Below are 24750 nucleotides of genomic sequence, written 5' to 3'. Positions count from 1 at the left end.
GCAGGAATACCGCGGGCCTATTCTAACCCCCGAACCCGCAGGGGGGCGTGAAAAAGTTGGACCAGGCTTTATGCTAAATGCCATAGTTAGCAACAAACAGAATGGGCAATGAAAATGTTTTTGTTATGTTTTGCTTTAGGGCGCAAAAAACAATTGGGGTCATACACGCCCAAGTCAAAACTATAGAACATGAGCACAGAGAGGAGTTAAATGACTATACCTCAGTCCCAATGGACAGAATAGGAGACAGCTAAAAACAGGCACATGGAAAAAGGGGCTAAAAAACACCTTAACTAAAAATTAAATGGCCTTTGCCATATTGCTTCAGCAGATAAAAAGTAAAACGCGGTCGACAGTCCATGTGTCATTCCCTAAAATGGCTGACAAATCAAACAGCAAACCCAAGCTGGAATATAAATGGTTAAAAAACAGGCATTCCAGCAGGAAGTAGGAGGCAGTTAAAATTTGAATGCAATGTGTAGAAAATGGTGGGGTAGAGCCACTTAGCAAATGATGATGGCTAAAAAGGCAGCACCCAATATGCAGCCAAGCCAAAATAATCTCCTCCCAGCAGGAGGGCAGAGAGGAGGTTGTCCAACACACAGGGAGAGGCTTAATAAGGTGAAACTTATTCCTGTGACGGGAGGACCATTGGTGATGCCAAAGGGACACCACTTCATGACAGACAGCAACGGAGATATCATCAGACGGAATACAGGTACTCGTGGGCTGAGGTACAAGGACTGCTGCCTTGGCAGCACCATCCGCAGCCTCGTTTCCTGGCAGCCCAACATGACCAGAACCCACAGAAACACGACACTGGCTCCAGCAAGATGAGCATGTGACAGTTTTCCTGGACCCGCTGCACAAAGGGATGAGCAGTGTACATACACTTTAGAGGGCACCAAGTCTGAGCAGGGGACACAATTGGAAATGCTGTGTCGCCAGATATACTCCGTGGCCTGATACAAGGCGAAGCGCTCGGCAGTAAATACTGAGGAGTGTACCGGAATCTGATATTGAAAGACACAGGTGCCAATGACAAAGGCACATCCGACTCCACAGTCAGTCGGAGAGCCATCAGTTAATACAAAGGTACTATCGTGAAGTTCCATATGAAGGTTGTGAAACTGGAGGCGATAGACCGAGGCTGGAGTAGTGTCCTTAGGAAGCGAATGAAGGCCAAGGTTAACATGGGCTGCATCACAAAGCCAAGGTAGTGAAGGGCTCACACTCACTGGGAAAGTTGCAGGTAGTGCGAAGTGAAGCTGCCATAAGAAGTGCCGAAAGCAGACTCCGGGAGGTAATAGAGAAGAGGGACGAGCCCCATGCTCATGAACAAAGGAATTATCAAAGGAGGTGGCATAGGAGGGGTGGCCACACATGGTAGACAAAAAGCATGCATATCTGCCGAGGAGAAAGTCATGGCAGTTGGACAGTGGTAGTTGAGCGGTGTAAAAGGTGCCTTTGGTCCAATGGATGCCATGATGGTGGATAGTCTTGAAATGGCATAAGAGGGATGGGCGTGCAGATGCAGAAACGAAGCACCCACAGTCAAGTTTTGAATGGACGAGTGACCGGTACAAACGGAGAAGGGTGGTTCAATGGGCACCCCAGGAAGGACCATTGAGGACACACAGGACACTGAGGGATGGCGTACAGAGAGCTGCCAGGTAACATACATGGGAGGACCAAAAGAGTTTCCTATCGTGCATGAGCCCCAGGAATTTCATAGTTTCAAGAAACGTAAGGGCAACAGGCCCAAGATGTAGAGATGCTGGGAGAAACCATTTGCGCTGCCAGGAATGAAAATGTAATTTACACGTAACTGAAGGAAACGGAGGACGAATTGCGAACTACACTCCTGGAAATTGAAATAAGAACACCGTGAATTCGTTGTCCCAGGAAGGGGAAACTTTATTGACACATTCCTGGGGTCAGATACATCACATGATCACACTGACAGAACCACAGGCACATAGACACAGGCAACAGAGCATGCACAATGTCGGCACTAGTACAGTGTATATCCACCTTTCGCAGCAATGCAGGCTGCTATTCTCCCATGGAGACGATCGTAGAGATGCTGGATGTAGTCCTGTGGAACGGCTTGCCATGCCATTTCCACCTGGCGCCTCAGTTGGACCAGCGTTCGTGCTGGACGTGCAGACCGCGTGAGACGACGCTTCATCCAGTCCCAAACATGCTCAATGGGGGACAGATCCGGAGATCTTGCTGGCCAGGATAGTTGACTTACACCTTCTAGAGCACGTTGGGTGGCACGGGATACATGCGGACGTGCATTGTCCTGTTGGAACAGCAAGTTCCCTTGCTGGTCTAGGAATGGTAGAACGATGGTTTCGATGACGGTTTGGATGTACCGTGCACTATTCAGTGTCCCCTCGACAATCACCAGTGGTGTACGGCCAGTGTAGGAGATCGCTCCCCACACCATGATGCCGGGTGTTGGCCCTGTGTGCCTCGGTCGTGTGCAGTCCTGATTGTGGCGCTCACCTGCACGGCGCCAAACACGCATACGACCATCATTGGCACCAAGGCAGAAGCGACTCTCATCGCTGAAGACGACACGTCTCCATTCGTCCCTCCATTCACGCCTGTCGCGACACCACTGGAGGCGGGCTGCACGATGTTGGGGCGTGAGCGGAAGACGGCGTAACGGTGTGCGGGACCGTAGCCCAGCTTCATGGAGACGGTAGCGAATGGTCCTCGCCGATACCCCAGGAGCAACAGTGTTCCTAATTTGCTGGGAAGTGGCGGTGCGGTCCCCTACGGCACTGCGTAGGATCCTACGGTCTTGGCGTGCATCCGTGCGTCGCTGCGGTCCGGTCCCAGGTCGACGGGCACGTGCACCTTCCGCCGACCACTGGCGACAACATCGATGTACTGTGGAGACCTCACGCCCCACGTGTTGAGCAATTCGGCGGTACGTCCACCCGGCCTCCCGCATGCCCACTATACGCCCTCGCTCAAAGTCCGTCAACTGCACATACGGTTCACGTCCACGCTGTCGCGGCATGCTACCAGTGTTAAAGACTGCGATGGAGCTCCGTATGCCACGGCAAACTGGCTGACACTGACGGCGGCGGTGCACAAATGCTGCGCAGCTAGCGCCATTCGACGGCCAACACCGCGGTTCCTGGTGTGTCCGCTGTGCCGTGCGTGTGATCATTGCTTGTACAGCCCTCTCGCAGTGTCCGGAGCAAGTATGGTGGGTCTGACACACCGGTGTCCATGTGTTCTTTTTTCCATTTCCACGAGTGTATTACAGCTGTCATGGACACCATGACCAAATTAACAGAGAGCATCAGCAGTTTCCTGATAACAGAAACCAATGTCATATTCAGGAAAATAGCATGACAACTCAGTCAACAAAACACCCAAAATTTTATGGAGAGGGAAATACAGATTGTAGCAAACTGTTATTATCCTCAGAAGGGAGAAATGCCTGGCAATCAATCAAAAAACTATGTTGGGTTGCATCAGAGGTCTGAGACAGGATATGAAATTGATGAGGGAATGGACCAGAAATGAAAATAAAGGGTTTGATGGTAGATGGGAAACAAGACATTAATATATGTTCCATGGACAACTATCTAGGTAACACATTGCTGTGGCATTGTGCAAACAAATATAACAGCAGGCAAAATATGGACAATGATAACAGAAGTGAAAATAGTGATACAAATAATGATTTTTATGGTCAAAAATTATTTGAACAGGTTGAATCTGAGGAGGATTGCAACTGAAGTAGTATTGGCATTTGCTGTGTTTGATAATATAAATGTGTGTATGTGTAATGTGGAGGAAACTCATTTAAATGATAATATGTGTGATAATAGTACTGATAACGTGATCAGCAACAGCAAAGATGTTAATGATGTAATAGTGAAAACATGCAAGGCTGTTTCTGTGGGTAATAATTATGAAGTGTTTGGTAAGGAGATCAGCAATAACTGTAGCAACAATGTGCAAAGTGTCACAGTTACCTGTAATGTTGATGTTTTGGAGCTGCCAGAGAATGCACAAAGTGATATTGTGGACTATGGAGGCCAATACATGTGAGGATTTGTTAAATGTTATTGTTAATGGAAGGTATGAGGAGAAAGAATTACAGACATATCTGTTAATGGAAGATGGAGGCCAAATTACACTAGACAGTGCTTTTTAGAGATGATTGGAGAGAAAAGGATGAATGTCAACATAGTGTGAAAGATTGGATAGGTAAATCTAAATTTTATTAACGCATTAATGCTGAAGAATGAGTATGATGAAAAAATTGAGTTTGCCAAGAACAGTTTCAAGACTAATAATCCTTCATAGAAGTTTGAGGAGGACAATGATTTAGAGCCAGTACATTGTTTGACTGAACACTATGGAGATGGTTGGTTGGTTTAAAAGAGGGAGGGGGGGGGGGGTGCCCAAACTGCTAGGTCATCAGTCCCTCGTTATGATTAAAATAGCTCCACAAGGGTGGGAGTAAAACAAACAAGACACTAAAGCAAAGCTGGAAGAAAGGAAAAACCACAAGAACGACAGAAGGACAACAAACACTAGAATGGACATAATTGGACAAGAAAACCACAGACAGGTGCAAGAAACAGATAGAAGGGATAAAAACAAGAGAGCAGATGACCAGGGCTGGCCGACCACAAGAATAAAAAGGATAAGCCAGCCACTCTGCGACACATTAAAACATCCAGCATAAAATCACTAGCGTGGAGAACACAAATGGACAAAATGCAAGTGCTACAACTTAGATAGAATGATAAAACCCACCCTCACATACAAAATGTAAAACCTTAGCCGATGTGTTGTGAGCTAAAATTAATGGTAACGAGCCCGGTAACTGAAGATTCCATTGCAGGGCAGCTAAAGAACTACAGCTCAACAAGATATGGTCCACTGTCAGCCAGGCACTGCAACAACACTGAGATGGGTCTTCACGTTGCAGGAAGTAGCCATGGGGTGTTCAAGCATGGCCAATGCGGAGCCTGCAGAGAACCACAGAGCCCATGCGAGAGGCCCACATGGAGGACGTCCACACATTCATAGTCTCCTTAATCGCACACAGTTCATTGTGCATACTGAGACTGTACCATTCCATCTCCAAAAGCTGGAAAACCTTGTGGCATAAAAACAAAAGCAGGTCTGTTATTGGAATGCCGATCTCCATAAGCGGTTTCCGTGTAGCCTGTCGGCAAGTTAGTTGCCTCGAATTCCGACGTGACCTCAGGTCCAGACAAACACCACTGAACGACTTGACCATTCCAGTGCACAGGTGGACGCCTGGATGGTCACTACCAAAGGATGACAAGGGTAGCACTGGTCAATAGCTTGTAGGCTACTCAAGAAGTCAGTACACAGAAGAAACGACTCCCCAGAGCATGAAAGGATGTGCTCAAGAGCATGAGATATAGCCACCAGCTCTGCAGTGAAAACACTGCAGCCACTAGGCAAAGAACGCTGTTCAATATATCCTCCATGGGCATATGCAAAGCCATCGTGACCATCAGCCATCGACTCATCCATGTAAACCACTTAATGGCCCCAGCACACGTCAAGAATCAAGAGGCAGTGACAGTGGAGAGCCATGTGAAAAGTCCAGATGAAGCCGCAGCCTAGGTGTACACCATGGAGGTGGTAAAGCCATGGACTCCAGTTTGGACAGAAGGGATTGGATGCGAACTGCAATTGTAAGCCCTGACCTGGGCCACCGATGCAGGAGATGAACCGCCGTGGGTGGAAAAAAAGAGATTGTAATTCGGTTGCGCAGAGAACTACAAACATGTGCAACATAACTAGTGAGCAGTTGTGCACGCCTAACCTTCAATGGAGGGATTCTGGTCACCAGACTCATCCTAAAAACACTCGTCACTAGTGGTGCGCTAGGCCCAGTAAACGCAACGCTGAGGGCGCCACTGAACCATAAACGAGACTCCCATAGTCAAGGTGGGCTTGAACAAAGGCTCTGTAGAGCTGTAGCAGTGTAGAGTGATCCACACCCCAGTTGATGTTGCTCAGGCAACGGACGGCATTGAGGTGCTGCCAGCACTTCCATATAAGCTGACGAAGCCAAGTCAATCAGGCATCGAAAACCAGTCCTAAGAATCGATCTGTCTCCACTACAGTGAGTTGTTTAAAGGTTATTAGGTGCTCAATGTAAGGGTGCCACTTATGTCGCTGTAGAGCTCGCCGATGCTCTTAATTGCCTCAGCAACTTCCACCAACCACCAAGGTACTGACTTTCGCCAGGGGCACCCCACCCTAGAAACAAGGGATCACGATTCTGCTGAAGAAATAATTGTTGTAGTCACCTGCTCAACCATCACATCGATGTTACCATGTGGGGGGAGATTCAATGATGACAGCAGAGGTGAAGGCTTCCCAGTCTGCCTTGTTGAAAGCCCAACTCGCTATACATTAGTGGACATAACATTGGGGGAGTGACAGGAAGATGGGGAAGTGGTCACTACCACACAGGTCGTCATGTGCTCTCCAATGGATAGAGGGGAGAAGGCCAGAACTGCAAACTGAGAGATCAATAGCTGAATATATGGCATGTGCCACACTAAAAAGTGTGTGTGTGTGTGTGTGTGTGTGTGTGTGTGTGTGTGTGTGTGTGTGTGTGTGTGGTGGGGGGGGGGGGGGGGGGCACACCTGTATTTAAGATGCAGAGGTCGAGTTGGGACAGTAAATTTTCAACATCTCTACCTCGTCCAGTAAGCACGGTGCAACCCCACAAGGGGTTATGGGCGTTAAAATCTCCCATAAGTAGGAAAGTTTTAGGGAGTTGATCAATCAGTGCAGCCAATATGTTCAGTGGTATTGCACCATCTGGAGGGAGATATATGTTGCTGACAGGTCTTTCCTGCGTCGTCCATATCCTGACAACCACAGCTTCAAGAGGAGTTTGAAGGACACAGTTTCACTACACACCGAGTTCAGGACATAGACGCAAACTCCAACCGACATTATTATATTCGCTAATGTTCTTGTAATATCCCCTGTAGCCCTGAAGAGCAGGGGTCTGCATTTCTGGGAACCAGTTTCCCTGGAGGACAATGCAGAAAGCAGGTGTAAAGCTTAACAACTGCTGTAGCTCAGCCAGGTGGTAGAAGTAACCGCAGCAATTCCACTGGGGGATGACATCATAGTGAGGCAGGGAAGACATGAAACGCTCAATGAGGCAGTTTACACCTCAGGGCCACCTGCTGCCACTGACTGAGTACCTGTGCAATAGACATCCACTGCGTCTGAGAGTCCAGAGAGATCTAGGTCCTCAGCGGATGCCAGAACCTCCACTTCATCCTCAGACTCAGAGCTTGTAGGGAGCAGTGGTATGGGTGCCACCGCAAAGTCTCGGTTCTTGGGGGTCGTCTTCTTTTTGATTTTCTCACACTGCTCCTTTGGCTTTTCTGGCTGGGAGGGCTTCACTGAGTCAGTCTCAGGGACTGAGTAGGACACTGAAGCTCTACGACCAGCTACTTGTGGTTGCTTCAGCCACTGGCGGGTGTCTACTTTGCTGCTGGTAGGAATGTGGGAAGGGAGTAACCCAAGGGACCCCTTCTAAGCGATAGGAGTTGAAGATGCACGCTTCTCCAGCTGAGAAGTGCGGACTGATGTCACCGATCATTGAGGGGGGGGGGGTCTCACCATCAAGGGGGCAGATGGAGTCTGACAGCTCTGAAAGTCAACTGTATGCGACAGAACGGAATGTGCTACAGCTGTTGTCGTAGCAGCAGCATAAGTGGATGTCATACACACTGGATGTAGCCTCTCATACTTTCTCTAAGACTCTGTATAGATCAGTCGGTCCACGGTCTTGTATTCCATTATTTTCCTTTCTTTCAGTAGAATCCTACAGCCTGGTAAGCAAGGGGAATAGTGCTCTCCGCAGTTGACACAGATGGGAGGCAGGGAACATTGAGTATTGGGATGAGAAGAGCATCCACAATCTCAACAGGTGATGCTGGAAGTACAGCAGGAAGACATAAGGCCAAACTTCCAGCACTTAAAGCACTGCATTGGGGGAGGGATATATGGTTTCACATCACAGCGGTAAACCATCACCTTGACTTTTTCAGATAATGTGTCACCCTGAAAGGCCAAGATGAAGGCACCAGTGGCAACCTGATTATCCCTCGGATCCCAATGGATGCACTGGGCAAAATGAACACCTTGTCACTCTAAGTTGGTGCATAGCTCATCATTGGACTGTAAAAGAAGGTCCCTGTGGAATATAATACCCTGGACCATATTTAAGCCCTCATGGGGTGTGTTGGAAACAGAAACATCCCCCAGCTTGTCACAAGCGAGTAAGGCCTGTGACTTGGCAGAGGATGCTGTTTTTATCAAGACTGACCCACGGCACATTTTGGACAAGCCCTCCACCTCCCCAAACTTGCCCTCTAAATGTTCCATTAAAAACTGAGGCTTCATTGAGATGAAATATTCCCATCAACTCTCGTACATACAAGGTACTGGGGTGAATAAGCTTCGCTGCCATCCTTAGCCTCGCATTCCTCCCATGGTGTGGCCATGGAGGGGAACGATTTGAGGTCTTATTTCATTGCACTGAAGTTAGACCTCGATTGCTTAGACTGCTGGTGGTGGACCACCAACAAGAGATGACTTACTATGCTTCATGGCGTGTCATCTGCCCTGATGCCACCCACTCTGACCACCAGGGGCTGTGCCTATGGTCACTACCCAGCTGCAGCTCCTTGGCATACATGGGGATTTTATGGCACAAGCATCGGCAGAGCGATCCCTGTGTAGCCAGGGGGCTACAACCAACAGGATCATGGGGGGCCAACCACAATGTACCAGTTACCGTGCTGGATATTAGGTGCAAACAAGCAAAGAAATCCATTATCGTCGTCAACGCAGAAAGCGATACTACATAGTGGCTGGAGGGAAATGCACCCAGGGGGGTGACATTGTCCAATAGCTGGAGAATGAGCGAAAGTTCAGATCCACGTCGATGAATGATGCGGAAGGTCTCAGCGCACGATGCACCATGTAAGGCACCCTTCCCCAATTGGCTCACACTTTGGTAAATTTTGAAGAATGGAAGTCAAACCCTACATGGGACCCTCACATGAACGCCAAAACAAGCGAGACCCCTTTTAGTCACCTCGAACGACAGACAGGAATATCTCGGGCCTATTCTAACCTCTGGGGGGGGGGGGGGGGGGGGGGGGGGTTTAGAGGTATTAGTTGACAGTGGGAGCAATATCTGTGCCATAAATGAAACATTTTATGATCAAACTGAGGAAATGTATGGTAAGAAACTGAGAGAGTTTCCTGTGATAAATATGAGATTTATTAATGCTACAGGCCAGAACAGTAAGCCAATCAAAAGAGAAGTTGTGACTGAGTTTGTTGTATATGAGGAGTCATTTGAGAAAAATTCCTTAGTGATACCAGGTTGAACTGAATTTAGTGCTTGGGATGGACTTCCTGACCGAGATTGCCAAAAACCAGAAGCACGAGTAGTAGCTTATTATGTACGGACAGTCAGTTGTCAGTTGTAGGGATACTGTATTATTAATTTTAGAACCTGTGAGAGTGGAGGTGGCTACACCACTGTACGACAGCACATCTGAGAATGGTGAGATCATCATGTTTCTTAGCGTCATGGAAGAGGTCAATCCAAATCATAATTGCTAAGAGGGAATTCTATGTACACACACAAGAGGGGGTAGTTGAAGGTCCTTGCACGGAGCTTCCAATTGAACACCACTCATTTTTGTGCAATTCACCAACAGTCTGAACTGTTGGTAGTGAAACAGCCCATTAACTATTAGGCCAATTGTTCATGTAATTCTAGGGACATTTTGAGTCTGCTTTTTGTGAAAATGGCTGACTGCTAGTGGTGTCCAGATAACTGGTGCTGCTACAACTGAGTTCTGTTTTAATGCATAAACTGTTGAATTTCAACAGTACTCCTTATGCCACCTAGCTCTTTTAATATAACCATTCCCAGCTACATTCATTTACACATACTGCAATTAACAAGTCTACAAAGAAATCACAAACTTAAAAAAAAGGGGGGGGGGGGGGGGACTTTTTCCCGATTCTTTCACCTGCACAATAAATACAAAATATTCCTTCCACAATAATTCTACAGGGTCCAGATATTTCTGTAAATTTTTTTGTCCTTAACATGCAGTTGCCATTTTCATCTGTTTTCTGTCTCACAATGTTTCTTTCTTTCCTATATTTACTTGGTCCCCTACTTTCAGCGTAGCAATGAACTGAACTGTAATGAGTGCAGTCATGTCTACATTCTTGTATGCGAGTTTTACATTCACTGTCAGTTTGTTATTATATTGTATCTGTTCCTTGAAAGTCGGTACGGCATCTCAGTCTTTTTGATTTTGTCGTCATTTGTATATTTAGTTAAACCATTTGTTGAAATGAGTGATCTAAGGTATTTAAATGTTTCTGATTCACTTTTTTTCCAAAACTCTGTTTTTTTTTTTTTTTTGTTATGCTGGTGTGTCTGAAACATTGTTCAGGTATTTTGTTTTAGACTTAAAATCCTGTTACCTTCCCAACTTTTCGCAAACTATTTATTTGGATTTATGTCTATGTAAAATAATAAACAAATCATTTACTGGTGCAATGTATGTAATTTTGATACTGCTCTTTTGGTAAGCATTTTGATCTGTCAGTTTATTCACTTTCAGTTCATTTTTCTATCCTGAATTATTTTTTTCAAGGCTTAGTTAAAGTACGCAAGTAACAGACCATCTGTTAGCACAAACCATGTTTTGTTATTCTGATGAAATAATAACTTGGGTTTAGTATTTAGAAGGAGTGTTTAACTATTAATTTGTTACCTGCTTTGGCATGTGGGGAATAGGGATTGATTTCTTTACAGAATCAAGTGTTCTTTGAAAGAGTATAGAGGTGGTGGTGATTTTGTTTCATCGCTATTTAAAGTAAGATTACCAAGTTAAAGTTGACAGATGACAGGGCCATGATGATCTTTTTCAGTATCCTTCTTGATATTCCACTGTATGCTTGTAACTTTGTTTTCAAATGTGCTTAATACAACATTGGATAGAATGTTCTAGGTTTATGACAGAGGTGATATTCTAATGAAATTAATATTATCACTAATCTCACCATTTCTGAAGTGGATAGAGTGGTGACATTTTCTATCACCTTGCGTTGATATAAAAGGGGCAGTCAATAAAAATGAGATAGTTGACAAAAAAGTAAGTAAACAGTCAATTATTTCAAAATTAATTCCCGTAAGTGTTAATACATTCATCCCACTGTGAGTCAAGATGGTCAATGTCTTCGTGGGAAAATGTTTGCCATTGCCTACGGAACCACAATAGTAACCATGTATGCCTCTCTTTATCCAAAATAAATAGACAACCACAAATGTCTCAGTTCTCAGTGTATGTCACAAATGGGTGTGATGGCTCTTAAGATGATCAGGTGTTGTGCCACAATCTCTGTATCATACCAAATCCAGCTGCTACATCTATAACTAATACTTCTATGTTTCACAGTTGGAGAAACAGAAATTACAAATGTTCATCTATCAGTAATTCATCTCTTTGCCAAGAATGCTGGCCACGGTAAAAGCGGCTAAGCAAAGGTTATTGTTTAGGCTTTGTCTTCAGGCCAGACATTAAACTACTATTTAAAAAACGCCTCCAATTGGAATCTTGTCCACACAATAAATGTTAGAGCACCCCATAAGTTATCTTAACTATTTTTAACTGCCCTCTTTAATACTGGCCAACAGTTTAACCTTGCTGCTGGCAGACTGAGGATCACTGGAGTGGGGCTGCACTTGAAATTTCACATTTTTCAAAATTGTGAAATGGACATAGCAAAGTTGCTTGATGGGGTCAGAGAGTAATACTTGCAATAACCCTAAATGTAGTCAAAGACTATGAATCAATATATCTCACCCAGTCAGCTCTCCTCATGCAATGTGTAAACTGCCTGTCTTTAATGTATGTCTAGATACACTCAGTTAAATGGATAGAAGATTTTCTTTGTGGTTTAAACCGCACATTAATGGAATTCTCTCTGCTTCTGAATAGATCCAGTTAACATTATACAGTTAACTGCATAATGAAAAGTTCACCTTGTTGAACACACATTTTCAGCAGTTTTCCTTCAGTCACTGGTCTATCTGATAGGTGGATTCAGATGTAAGAGGAATAAAAAAACCTTCTTCTGGTCTACCACCTTCCCCAGAGGTGTGTAGGTAATTGTCTCTCTTCCTCTCTCCGTGTGTGTGTGTGTGTGTGTGTGTGTGTGTGTGTGTAAGGGCCTGTGCACAAAAAACCACTATTCAATAAAAGCAGGAAAGTTTGATTTAAACATCCTGTCACCACCAATGTACATTCCTGTTAGGTGAACATGTGAAGTCATTACAACCACTTCTGGCAGGCAGATCACAGTAGCACATATCTGCTGCTAAGTTTTCGATTAACAACAATCTATTTTTACAGATTTTATAACACACATTAACCTCAACACATACAGGAATCTACAAAATAATAGATTTTCAATTCTTTCTTTTCATCATAGGTATTAATGCCTCCCCGAATTAAATATGTCTTTTCTAATGGAGAAAATACCATTCATATAATCAAAATAGTTACTGCTCATAAACAAAATAGGTCAAGAACTTACATCAGGCTTTTCCTTGCACATGAGAGATATACATGTATCCATTAATTCAGCAAGGAACTCCTTTGGCCTCCGTAGAACCCAGCCTGGATTGGCTACAAAAAGTCGTAAGTACACTCCTCCCACTCTCAATTCATTTGAATTTGTGATATTCAGTAATGTGTTTTCTTCGGGTACCTTCCACACAGTAGTTGGATTTTGACGCTGTGCCAAGTAATGCCTGGGGAAAGAAAGTATTAGGAATATTACAAATTAAAAAAAATGAATGACACATAATATAAGACAAATCTCAGACAATGAAATTGAGAGTTTCAAAACCAGCAACTTTAAGGAAATATGAAATAAGGTGAGAGAACCTATTACTTTATAAACTTAAGCAATTGATGAATCAAGAACAGAAAACTTAAAAATTTTCAAATTCTTTACTATTTTTCATGTTTATAGACCATTCAACCTCCTTCGACTATGCACAAACCAAAACGAATAGAACAGTAACTTGTTAGGTATACAGAATGACAATATAGCTAGCAGGAAGCTAGAATCAAATTACATCGAATAACTTTAGAGCAAAATACTATGATGTAAAAATGTCTTTCTGTTAATCTCCTTATGTTTAATATTGTTTACAGACAGTATTTTTCGCACATCATTTAAGCATACTTACTCTTCTTTCATGTTTGAGACAACCCTACAAACAGATTGACGGGCATCTGTATCCCATATCAGTTCGGGATTCTCATGTACACCTTCAAATACATGGACACAAGACTGTGGTGAATCTCTCATTGCATCAGCAAATGCTGCTGGTAGAAAATGTCCTACATCAAGTCTTACTTTAGGTCCAACAAGCTTATCTGCCCCCATACGGGCCAATAATTCAGCTGACTTTTCCCTCACAACAGGATTGTTGGAGTTGCAGAAAAGATCCAAAAGGTAAATTACTGCACCTGGAAATGTCAAAAGTAGTATTGAAATGAAATACGATATTTTTTTGGATTCGAGTTCTGCAGGAAACTTGTGTAAAAACTGAATAGATGTAATCCAATTTCACTTTTCCCATTAATCTCTACTAAAATACACATACTTTAAAACTCAAAATCTGCATAAATCTGATACATATTTCCTGGAACACATCTCATCTCAAAATTATTATTTAATGCAATTTCAAAAACTTTTTACATTATTCTAAAAGTAATTTTGATTTTCATTAATGGTGTGCTGAAACTTTGTTGATCATACTGTGTATCTTTGTGTTAATGTGATGAATTGTTAGTAGTAACACATCCAGGCTGAGAGCAGATAAGCATGTATTTCACAAGTAGAGGGGGACATCTAAGAGAGCATTAACACTATCACTTTTCTGATGCATAATCAAGTGAAGTTTATGCTTAATATTAGTTCCCTACACACGAATGTAATTTTCCTCTTACAGGTTTTGCATCTATTAAATAACTGCCGCAATATTACAAGCTCTGGCATCATATTAATACCTTCCGTTGTATCTTGACGTACCATTTACCAAGTACATATTACAGGTATAAATGAGAATTTTTACACTGATGAGGGCACTAGGCACTCATCATAACATCAAACCGTACATTAATAATCTTTGTGTAATAGCAAGTTTCTAACTTATGCTGTACATGAAAAATTTCAAATTTACATAGTACTCAAAACAGTCAGAGATCCAAAGTTTAGTGAAAGGTACAAAGGCAAGTCTGGTTCAGAGAGGAGTTTCAGCTATTAATAATGGGAGCAACAGAAGTGATTTTGTTAAAAAAGAGGAAAAATAGAGGAAAAAGAAAGTTAACACAAAGAGTTAAAAAATAGGTGGAAAGAGAGAGAGAGAGAGAGAGAGAGAGAGAGAGAGAGAGAGAGAGAGAGAGAGAGAAGAAAAATAGCAGAGAAACAGAATAAGATGAAAACTGTCACAGTGGGCCTGGCACAATGATAAAAAGGAAAACAAAATAAGGAACCTAAGACATAATTGGTACAAAATGGCTGGAAAACACAAAGCATATTTTAGAAATAATATTCTGTAAAAGACAACTCTACATTACAAAAAAACTTAACGAATTATAAACATTTTTATCTTAAATGACCCCAGCCCGTCATTCTGACCAGTGAGATACTATTTTTACATTTATTTTTGCAAAGGGGCGACAACAGATGTTTTCACCTGCTTAGCTTATTTTATTTCATTATCTTGATTGGTTCCCTCTCTCTCTCTTTACATTTTACTTTAGTGACAGAATGGACATATTTTAGTTGCTGTTCTCTATCAATACATTATTGTGGTCTGCAGAAGTTGAGCACTCCTCCTCATTATTATGGCACACCAATGTTTACATTCAGATGAAGAATTATTGAATTACATGAGCAGTTAACCAGAAGAAGAGCCTGAAGGAGAAGATATTTTTGAATCTGATGAGTTGGATGATAAAGATAACAAAGATTATTAAGGTGACATGGAATACCGGCCCCAAATAACAGAACAAGGGGAATCATCAGAGTCAGAAGATGAATATTCAGAACCTGTAAGACAACATACGAATAACCCAGTGCCTACATGTGCAACTCCAGTGGCTCCATAAATTCCTACTCACAGCTAAGGAAAAAAATGAAAAAAATTGCATCCATCTCAGCATCTAGAAGTTGGAGGTGCAGAGACTGCAGTCAACTAAACAGTGTTGACACTAACTGCACCAGGGAGATTAGTGCATCACAACATATTGGTAAAAACTTCAGGTCCAACATGTAATGCTACGAAACTCATAGTCACAGGCAGTTATTTGAGCACATGGTGAGTGCTGATGGACAATAATATTCTACAGACCATAAAAACTTTACAGAAATTAGAGCCTGAGAACCTCTCCAGGATTACACATGGGGATAGTGCCTAATTAATAACTGCCATAGCTATAATGTTCACACGTGTAGCATATGGAGGAAAGAAATTCCACCCGAAACTTCTGTAGTCTCAAGTGTGGTGGCTGTCATTTTTTTCTCATACTATGGGAAGAAATAAGTTCATTGAAGTGATGCAATTTTTTGAGATTTGATGCCAAGTTCACTCGTGCCAAAAGACTCTAGACCAACGGCTTCACAGTAGCTACCCCATCTGGAATTCATTTGTACCTAATCTTACCCAGAACTACAAACAGGTGCAGTTATAACCACAGATGAGCAGCTCTATCCATGCAAAGCTCAGTGTCGCTATAAAAAAACATGAGTAATACTCAAACAATGGAAACTCCAGATAGGAATATCAGCACTGTAGGAAATGAATGACAGATTGCTGCTTACCATAAAGACGACACACCAAGTTGCAGAGAGGCACAAAACAAAGATGCTTACATATATCTTTTGGCCACAGCCTTCATCAATAAAAGAGAGAGAGATATCATTCACACACACTTACAAGTACACCTCATGCACACATGACCCCTAACTCCAGCATCTCAGGCAGGAATGACAGAATGCAGTCCAGACCACAATGTTGGAATTAGCAGTTGCGTGTGCATTAGGTGTGCTTGTTTGCATGATTTTTTCACTTTATCCAGACCTCATCACCTTAAATTCCTACCTTTCTGCAGTTTCTTCAGTTTAATCTACAATTCGTAAGCAATAAACTGCGGCCGAAGTCCACATATGCCCTTGGAAATATCTTACAGTTTAAAAAACTGGCCCCTAGATCATTGTCTTACCATTATGTAAGCAACCTGAGGCCTTCTGGTGTCTCCAGGTCTTTTCCATATATACAACCTCCTTTCACGATTCATGAATCAAGTGTTAGCGATGATTAAGTTATGCTCTATGCAAAATTCTACCAGACAGCTTCCTCCTCCATTCCTTACTCCCAGTCCATATTCACCTACTACTTTTCCTTCTCTTCCGTTTCCTACTACTGCATTGCGGTCTCCCATGACTATTAAATATTTGTCTCTCTTCACTATCTGAATAATTTCTTTTATCTCATCATACATTTCTTCAGTATCTTCAACATCTTCAGAGCTCGTTGGTGTATACAGTTTTATTACTGTGGTGGGTGTGGGCTTCATGTTTATCTTGCCTACAATAATGCATTCACTATGCTGTTAGCAGTAGCTTATCCACATTATTATTTTTTTATTCATTACTGAACCAACTCCTGCAGTACCCATATTTGATTTTGTATTTGTAGCCCTGTATTCACCTACGAGCTGTCCCGTTCCTTCTGCCACCTAAATTCAGTAATTCCCACTATATCTAACTTTCACCTATCCATTTCCCTGTGTAAATTTTCTAACCTACCTGCCCAATTAAGGGGTCCGACATTCCATGCTCCAATCTGTAGAACGTGAGTTTTGTTTTTCCAGATAACGACATTCTCCTGAGTAGTCCCCATCCGGATATTTGAATGGGGGACTATTTTACCTCCAGAATATATTACCCAAGAGGACACCATACGCATTTCACCATACAGTAAAGAAGCATGCCCTCAGGAAAAATTACAGCTATAGTTTCCCCTTGCTTTCAGCCATTCACAGTACCAGCACAGTGATGCTGTTTTTGCTGGTGTTGCAAGGCCAGTTCAGTCAATGATCCAGACTGTTGCCCTAAAACTACTGAAAATCTGTTGGCCCTCTTCAGGAACCACATGTTTGTCTGGCCTATCAACAAATTCCCCTCCACTGTGGTTGCACCTACAGTACGGCTATTTGTATGGCTGAGGCACACAATTCTCCCCACCAATGGCAAGGCCCATTGTTTGTGGAGGCACTCTTTTCCTACCAACACAGTTTTACGACTTCTTATTGTTTTCTCACTGTGCACATGTTGGGTAGAATATTTTGATTGGAGCAGTTGGTCAGGAGCACTTAAGATGCAGGTTTATGTTCTGTTAATCATTCATATCGCATTTATAACAAATGTGAACTTTCAGTGTGAAGCAATTCTTGTGTTTTTGTATTTGGTATAATTACTTGTGGTGAATTACAGCCTGTGTTGTCTGTATCAAAATGCAATTCTTAACTTCTAAATCATTGTTACAATAAAGCAACTAATTACTTGTCATTTGTCAATTGGGGAAGAATAATCGATAAACAGACTCTGAGCAGATGAGAAGAAGTACTGTAGTATTGCCTTTAATCCCGAAAAATGAGGGTGGGAGGTGTTACACTGTCAGAATCATCAGCATCACTAACAAATATATTTTTTAACAAATCAAGCTTTCAACGTGACTAGAGAGGATGCACTTCAGAATCTACCTGACATATAAATCAAAAAACACTCCTACTGCAGAAATTTTGTGCACCATTAATAAAAAGCTTTTCACACTAATGTGAAAGAAGAAGAGGTAGTGAATTAGGCGTTATGAGTACTCTCCATTACTTTGTAAGGAGTGTTCCTCTTGGAATGTAGTAATCTTCTGCACATGCTTACCTTTGTTCAAAGCATCCTTTACTATTTTAGTTGTTGAAACAAGAGCATGTAATGTATCAAGCACCAGTGCTTGGTCATCTGGCAGGCCGTTCAGAGCAAGCAGCAGATATACAACCACCTCAGAAGCAGCTATATCATTAACACATTCTTGATTTCTTGTAACATTTGATACAACATTCAGACTCCACTTCTGTACAGGTTTGCAGCTATCAACATTAAGCAGACCAAATAGTAGTCGGAAGTGACCAATACATTGAATTTCTACACCTGTAACATAAAAGTGATTATTAAATCATCTAATTGTTTGACTAATTCTACAGTTTCTCATTATCAATTTTCATTATAAAAATGGGAAACTTCTACAAATGCTAATGGAATAACTTGGTAATTTTTTATTTTATTTTTTTGTGGCCTACACAGGGTCAGCATGATAATCCGAGTTTGCCAGTGCTGGTAATACGAGTAGCCAGATATGCTTCCTGTCACCCCCAGCATCACCTTGGAACAGAAAAGTGTACCCCACCATACCTGTGGTATTAACCTACTCGGATGTGGGAAACTGCCACAACACCCCATCCAGAATGACCAGCTCACCAGCCATTATTGTTAATCTACCAGCAGATTCAATATGGGCCAGCACACTTCACAGAATACTCTACGTAGCATGTTAACACACGTGGCTGTCTGAGTGGGTATAATGGAATAATTTGGTAATGGCTGTGATCCATGAAATACTACGTAAAATCAATTCGCTTAATTTGTCTGTTACAGATTGTAAATGGCACAGACAAGTAACGTTAAAAAAAATTGTGCTACAGTAAATTGGTAAATTAACATTTGAACATGTGCTTAAAAATTGTGAAAAAATGGAAACATAGTATGAGTGTCTAGAGAGCAGCCTGAAATATTAAGGTCCAAACTAAGTACCATTGTCGTATTATCAGAAGTGGAAATCTAATGTGGGTGACAAGGAATAAAAGCATATAATGATTATGCAGTGACTATACTGTGAGGCTGAAGATAATTTAGCATACCTGAGAAATAAAATTTTTATTTGGCCACTATCAAATAAAAATAAATCTAACATTAGATATTCAAACAAAAAGATAAAAACTAAAGACTATGCTACATGTAGCCATCAGTAAAAACTTTGGATTACCTAAACAGTTCTGTTGTACTGATGGACACATATGACATACGCATTGTGTTATAAGCATGTAATAATTGCCTCTTTTATGGAATGAGACGGATTATGTACAGGGCAGAGACATGGGAAATGTGGAAAGTCCAGGTGGGAATATCAACAACTATGGATAGGATAGATTGCCTGAGCAGCCAGAGACAGCAATCGTGCTTTGGTGAAAAGCTTAATGTGAGCAGTCGTTTTGTTGTGCTACTCGATGTGCTGTCTCTACAGTGAGCAGCAAATCTATCCTTTCCAGAATTTTAGAACAAAGTGCTATCCCTTAACATTACAATGAAGTTGTGGCTAACAATTCCAGGACAGAACAAGAAATGTACGTGACAGGAAGAAATGAAGATTACAGTTCACACTTGTCAGTAATGAGATCATTAGAGATGGAGCACAAACTCAGAGTCAAACAGAATACCTCTGCATATGCCAGAATTGATTTCAGGAAAATGTAATCTCTAAAACCAAATTGAAATTTGAACCTTGTTTCTCCAAAATTTAACTCCTGTGCCTTTAACACTGTTCTGTGTCGTTCAGTGGGCGAGATGTAGCTTATACAAGAACAAAATGAAAAAGGCAGAGGCAGAACATGAAGAGTACTACATAAACAGGTAAAGTGCCTATATAATGTGTGACAGCACTACTGGAGTAAAAATTTACGTGAGAGTGGAAGCAAAGTTTTGGAATCCTACTTTTTATACTACACAGCATGTTAATTTTAACTGAAGACATTGGATCAAAAAAGTTCTAATTCTAATTTGTTTGTCTCCGAGGGGGCAGCCAACTACACCATGCTTGATCCGCCACTGTAGCTGGTGCATGGGTTGTTGGAGACAACTTCGAAATCTTCAGAAACAATCCCTGATTTTTATTGCAGATTACAATTCTACAGCAAAACTTACAAACATTTTGTGTACAGCATTTTCTTCATTTTGTCACAGATGGCGTCGTAATTGGAGGAATAGAAATGGGTACACAATCATTATTTATGATATGCCACTCAATGGCCCCTGAATATCCAATGGCACATGGGACCCCACCTCCATGCTTCAAGGGTAGGACAGGCCAGTATTTCACAACTTGTAATTGGAAACCCCATTTGCAACATTGTATTCCTCCAGCTTATTGAACAGGGGACTACTCAATGTGCCACTGTATCATGTAGCAAACTATGAAGCATCAGAACAGCCGGTACACCGCAACCAGAGCTCACATATAGTGCAGAATAGAACAGACAGTGGCTCTTATCATTATAATATTTGTGCAGTCTTTATAGCCTGCACACCTACCTATCATCTGGAGAACAGATGTGCAGATGGACAATGAATGTTGCAACCACAGAAGAAAAAATTGAAATGCTCCTGATTTATGGAGACTGTAAGAGAAATGTTAAGGCTACTGTTGCCCTGTATGCTGAATGTTTTCCAGAGAAAGCTCTCTCTTGTTCATTCTTTTACGATGTTGTGACCGCCTTCATGTCTGATGGCAGTATACAGACCACCAAAAGAAAACAAAGCAGTAGTGTCACAGGAGAAGTTAACGAAACAGCTGTACTAGCGGCAGTGCTCCACAACCCATGGATAAGCACCCAGCAATTATACTGTGATTCTCATTTGAAAATCAGATCAATAAGTGTACTGAAGTTGGTGGTACTACACTTGAACACTTACTCTGATTGGAAAAACTGGATAATGTTCACCTCAAACCATGTTCACAGGGTGTGTCAAGTAGTGCCGTATCCCATATGTTGAAGAAATACAACATTGTGAAGATGTTTCTACTTAGAAATGATTAAATATTGGCCCGTTCTACCCTTGCAGCATGGAGGTGGGGGACCACATTCCATTGGTTATTCAAGGGCCACTGAATAGCGTGTCGTAAATTACAATTGTGTGCACATTTCTAATCCTCAGATGACAGAACCATCTGTGGCAAAATGAAGAAAATGTGTCAGACAAAACATGTAGATTTTGCCGCAGAATGGTAATTTGTAATTAAAAAAACAGCAGATCCTATTGAAGATTTCAAGGTCCCCCCCCCCCCCCCCCCCCCCTCCCCTCAAACACACACACACACACACACACACACACACACACACACACACACACACACACACACACACACAAACAAAAAGGGTAGGGGTGGAAGGTTGAGTATGGTATCAATGGATGTACCCCTCCAAGACAAACAAATTGGAATTATAACTTTTTTTTTTATCCATTGTGTGGTTTTTGAGATATTTCAGTATTTTCAATTAAAATAAACACTCTGTATATATAAACCAGACTACGTATGTCCAGGGTCTCCTCCCAAATCCTTGGATCAATTTGCACCAAATCTAGCACATGAAGAGTAAACTTTACAATTTTCATCACTATGGGGTTTATAACATTACAGATCCAATAGGAGCAGAGACGTGGGAGAGCACTTTTCTTTCAGCACCTTCCACTAAGACAGCCCTGCATGACAGGTGTGTTGTGTGGGAATAGCATTGGCCTACCTTATCGACCCATGCTGCAGGGAAGCCTACTCATCAGGGTAAAAAACAGTTTTCCAGCCCCCATGTGTAACCGCCCTGCACAACAGGCGTGCTGAGTTGGAGTTAGTATGGGCCTGCCTTCTGGCTTCAATTGCAGAGCACGCTGCTTTAATGGCAACAATACAGTTTTCAAATGCGTGACATGTAGGCTGCACGACATAATGTGTGTTGTTGCAGTACTATCAGTTTGCTTTAATGATCGGTTTTGCAAGGGCTAAATCTGTGGAATGGTGCAGCAGGTGGAGATTTGAGATAGAGTGTTGAGCACAAGACGAGGCAAGAGGAGGCGGGGCGGGGAGGGGCGAGGCAAGAGGAGGCGGGCGGGGAGAGGCGAGGCAAGAGGAGGCGGGCGGGGAGAGGCGATGCAAGAGGAGGCGGGCGGGGAGAGGCGATGCAAGAGGAGGCGGGCGGGGAGAGGCGAGGCAAGAGGAGGCGGGCGGGGAGAGGCGAGGCAAGAGGAGGCGGGCGGGGAGAGGCGAGGCAAGAGGAGGCGGGCGGGGAGAGGCGAGGCAAGAGGAGGCGGGCGGGGAGAGGCGAGGCAAGAGGAGGCGGGCGGGGAGAGGCGAGGCAAGAGGAGGCGGGCGGGGAGAGGCGAGGCAAGAGGAGGCGGGCGGGGAGAGGCGAGGCAAGAGGAGGCGGGCGGGGAGAGGCGAGGCAAGAGGAGGCGGGCGGGGAGAGGCGAGGCAAGAGGAGGCGGGCGGGGAGAGGCGAGGCAAGAGGAGGCGGGCGGGGAGAGGCGAGGCAAGAGGAGGCGGGCGGGGAGAGGCGAGGCAAGAGGAGGCGGGCGGGGAGAGGCGAGGCAAGAGGAGGCGGGCGGGGAGAGGCGAGGCAAGAGGAGGCGGGCGGGGAGAGGCGAGGCAAGAGGAGGCGGGCGGGGAGAGGCGAGGCAAGAGGAGGCGGGCGGGGAGAGGCGAGGCAAGAGGAGGCGGGCGGGGAGAGGCGAGGCAAGAGGAGGCGGGCGGGGAGAGGCGAGGCAAGAGGAGGCGGGCGGGGAGAGGCGAGGCAAGAGGAGGCGGGCGCACAGTGGGCCAGAATCCTGAAAACGTGGCCAAAAAGGAAAAAAAAAAAGTTTAAATATGGGGATTTTGGACTATCAGGTAGGCAGCAGCAATGCTGGGACAACTGAATGCCGTCTGTGCGGACAACCAGATGTTCATTTGTTCGGTAATATCTCAGGGCAAATGCGGCAGTTCATTGTTAACGTGCGCGCAGCTGGCTAGGCTACAAAAACAGTCGTGTTGTTGAAGGAAGTTATTTATGTTTTGTGCAAGTGAAACCAATACTTTCAATATGGAATGTATTCCAGGAGGTATGTACTAGTGAAAAAACACTTATATCACTATTAAATCATCAATTATGCGTGTTTATATTTCAATTAACGTACTACAGGGATATGAATGGCAAAATCATAAAATGCGCTTAAAAAAATAGAGATAAGTTACAAATTCCACGACATTCCGCTTTCTTTTGCGCTGTGTACCAAGTATATATTATTACCTTTGTAAATTAAGCTTCAAATCCTGCGACTAGTTGCGACTCTGGCTCTGAGCCACGTTTTAAGCGACACTTGCAAAATGTCATTGTTCAGACATCTTCAAAAATGACAGTAGATTCAATTAATTATGAGTTTTATTTGTACAATTTAAATTACAATCGACACGTAGAAGCATTGTAAAGAATAATGTAATTAGAAAAATGATGAAAAGTGTAACACAGATTTTTTTTTTAATTTCAGTTTCATCTGATCCAGTGAATTGCAGAATCAGATTTTCGAGGAAAGATATTTTTCTAATAACAAAAGAGTATTTGTCAAATGATTTGGTAGGGGTCATAGAATATTTGGAAAGGTCATTGACAGAAAAAAGTGGACATACAATTAAAATTCCCTATGATATGAGGCCTACCATTTCGATTTTGTTAACAAAGTTAAGAAGCAAGTATAAGGAAGCAACTCGGCGACATGGATATTTTTTCAAGAAGAACGAAACCTGGTTAAATACAATAGTATATATTCAGATTGATTCGAAACCTGCAAGTGTGACTAAATCAACAGGCCGACCTGCCACAAAATTTGAAACATTATCTGATAGGTCTAAAAGAAGGAGAACTGAGGAGATTCGTACGAAGTTCAGTCCTGTCGAATTATCGTTCGCCGCGCAAATGAGTCTTCGATCTTCGGGGCACCCAGATGCTGCGAAGATTGTGAAAGACGTCACACTCTCAAGTCCATCCAAGGTGAAGAAATACAAGGCAGGGTTGCGATTTTCAACATCATCGCCATCCTCATATGATGCAAATGAAGGTCTAGCACTCCTTTTCGACTTGAAGTTGTCAAAAGAATCTTACCAGCATTTGAGAAATGGGGCTAAAGGAAAAGGCTTAAACACACTATATCCACCATATTCAGCTGTTTTGGTAGCAAAAAAAAGCTTGCTGCCCTCCAGATGTAATCCTCACTTTTACCGAATCAAAAGCTGAGGTACGGTTGCAAGCTTTGTTAGACGACAAAGTTCAATGTGTTCTACTGCTGAAACGAGACGATGTTTTACATATGAGTGATTCGGAAATGTCTAATATGGCCCTTATTTGTAAGTGGGGCTTTGACGGAACCTCCGGGCAAAGCATGTATAAAATGAAGTTTTCAGATTCGAGTATTTCAGATGCAACTTTATTTTTCACTTTGCTTGTTCCACTGAAACTTGCAGGTGTAAATGAAGAAACTAAAGAAGAAAAGATCTTGTGGATTAATCCGAAGCCGTCTTCAACCCTCTTTTGCAGACCACTGAAGTTAGAATTTACAAAGGAAACAGAGCAAACGTCTTTAAATGAGAAAGCGTATTACGACAAACAGATCGAACAACTCCAGTCAATCGAAACAGTTATTCATGGGAAAGATATTTCCATT

At 42.9% G+C, this 24750-nt stretch overlaps 1 protein-coding gene across 1 annotated transcript in view; it reads right to left on the bottom strand.

Annotated features, from left to right (window-relative positions):
* The window catches only part of LOC124615362 (dnaJ homolog subfamily C member 13), a 361181-nt gene that overhangs the window by 61962 nt on the left and 274469 nt on the right, over positions 1–24750 (bottom strand). Inside the window, exons 30-32 of the mRNA XM_047143178.1 lie at positions 18115–18381; positions 13355–13637; positions 12694–12910 (exon numbers count right to left, since the gene is read on the bottom strand). Of these exons, the coding sequence (XP_046999134.1) occupies positions 12694–12910; positions 13355–13637; positions 18115–18381 (767 nt within the window). The remainder of the gene's footprint in view (positions 1–12693; positions 12911–13354; positions 13638–18114; positions 18382–24750) is intronic.

The sequence above is a fragment of the Schistocerca americana genome, chromosome 5 (assembly GCF_021461395.2).
Source record: "Schistocerca americana isolate TAMUIC-IGC-003095 chromosome 5, iqSchAmer2.1, whole genome shotgun sequence".
NCBI classification, from domain to species: domain Eukaryota; kingdom Metazoa; phylum Arthropoda; class Insecta; order Orthoptera; family Acrididae; genus Schistocerca; species Schistocerca americana.
Note: the sequence above shows the minus strand (reverse complement) of the source record. Positions and strands in the feature narration are given on the sequence as shown.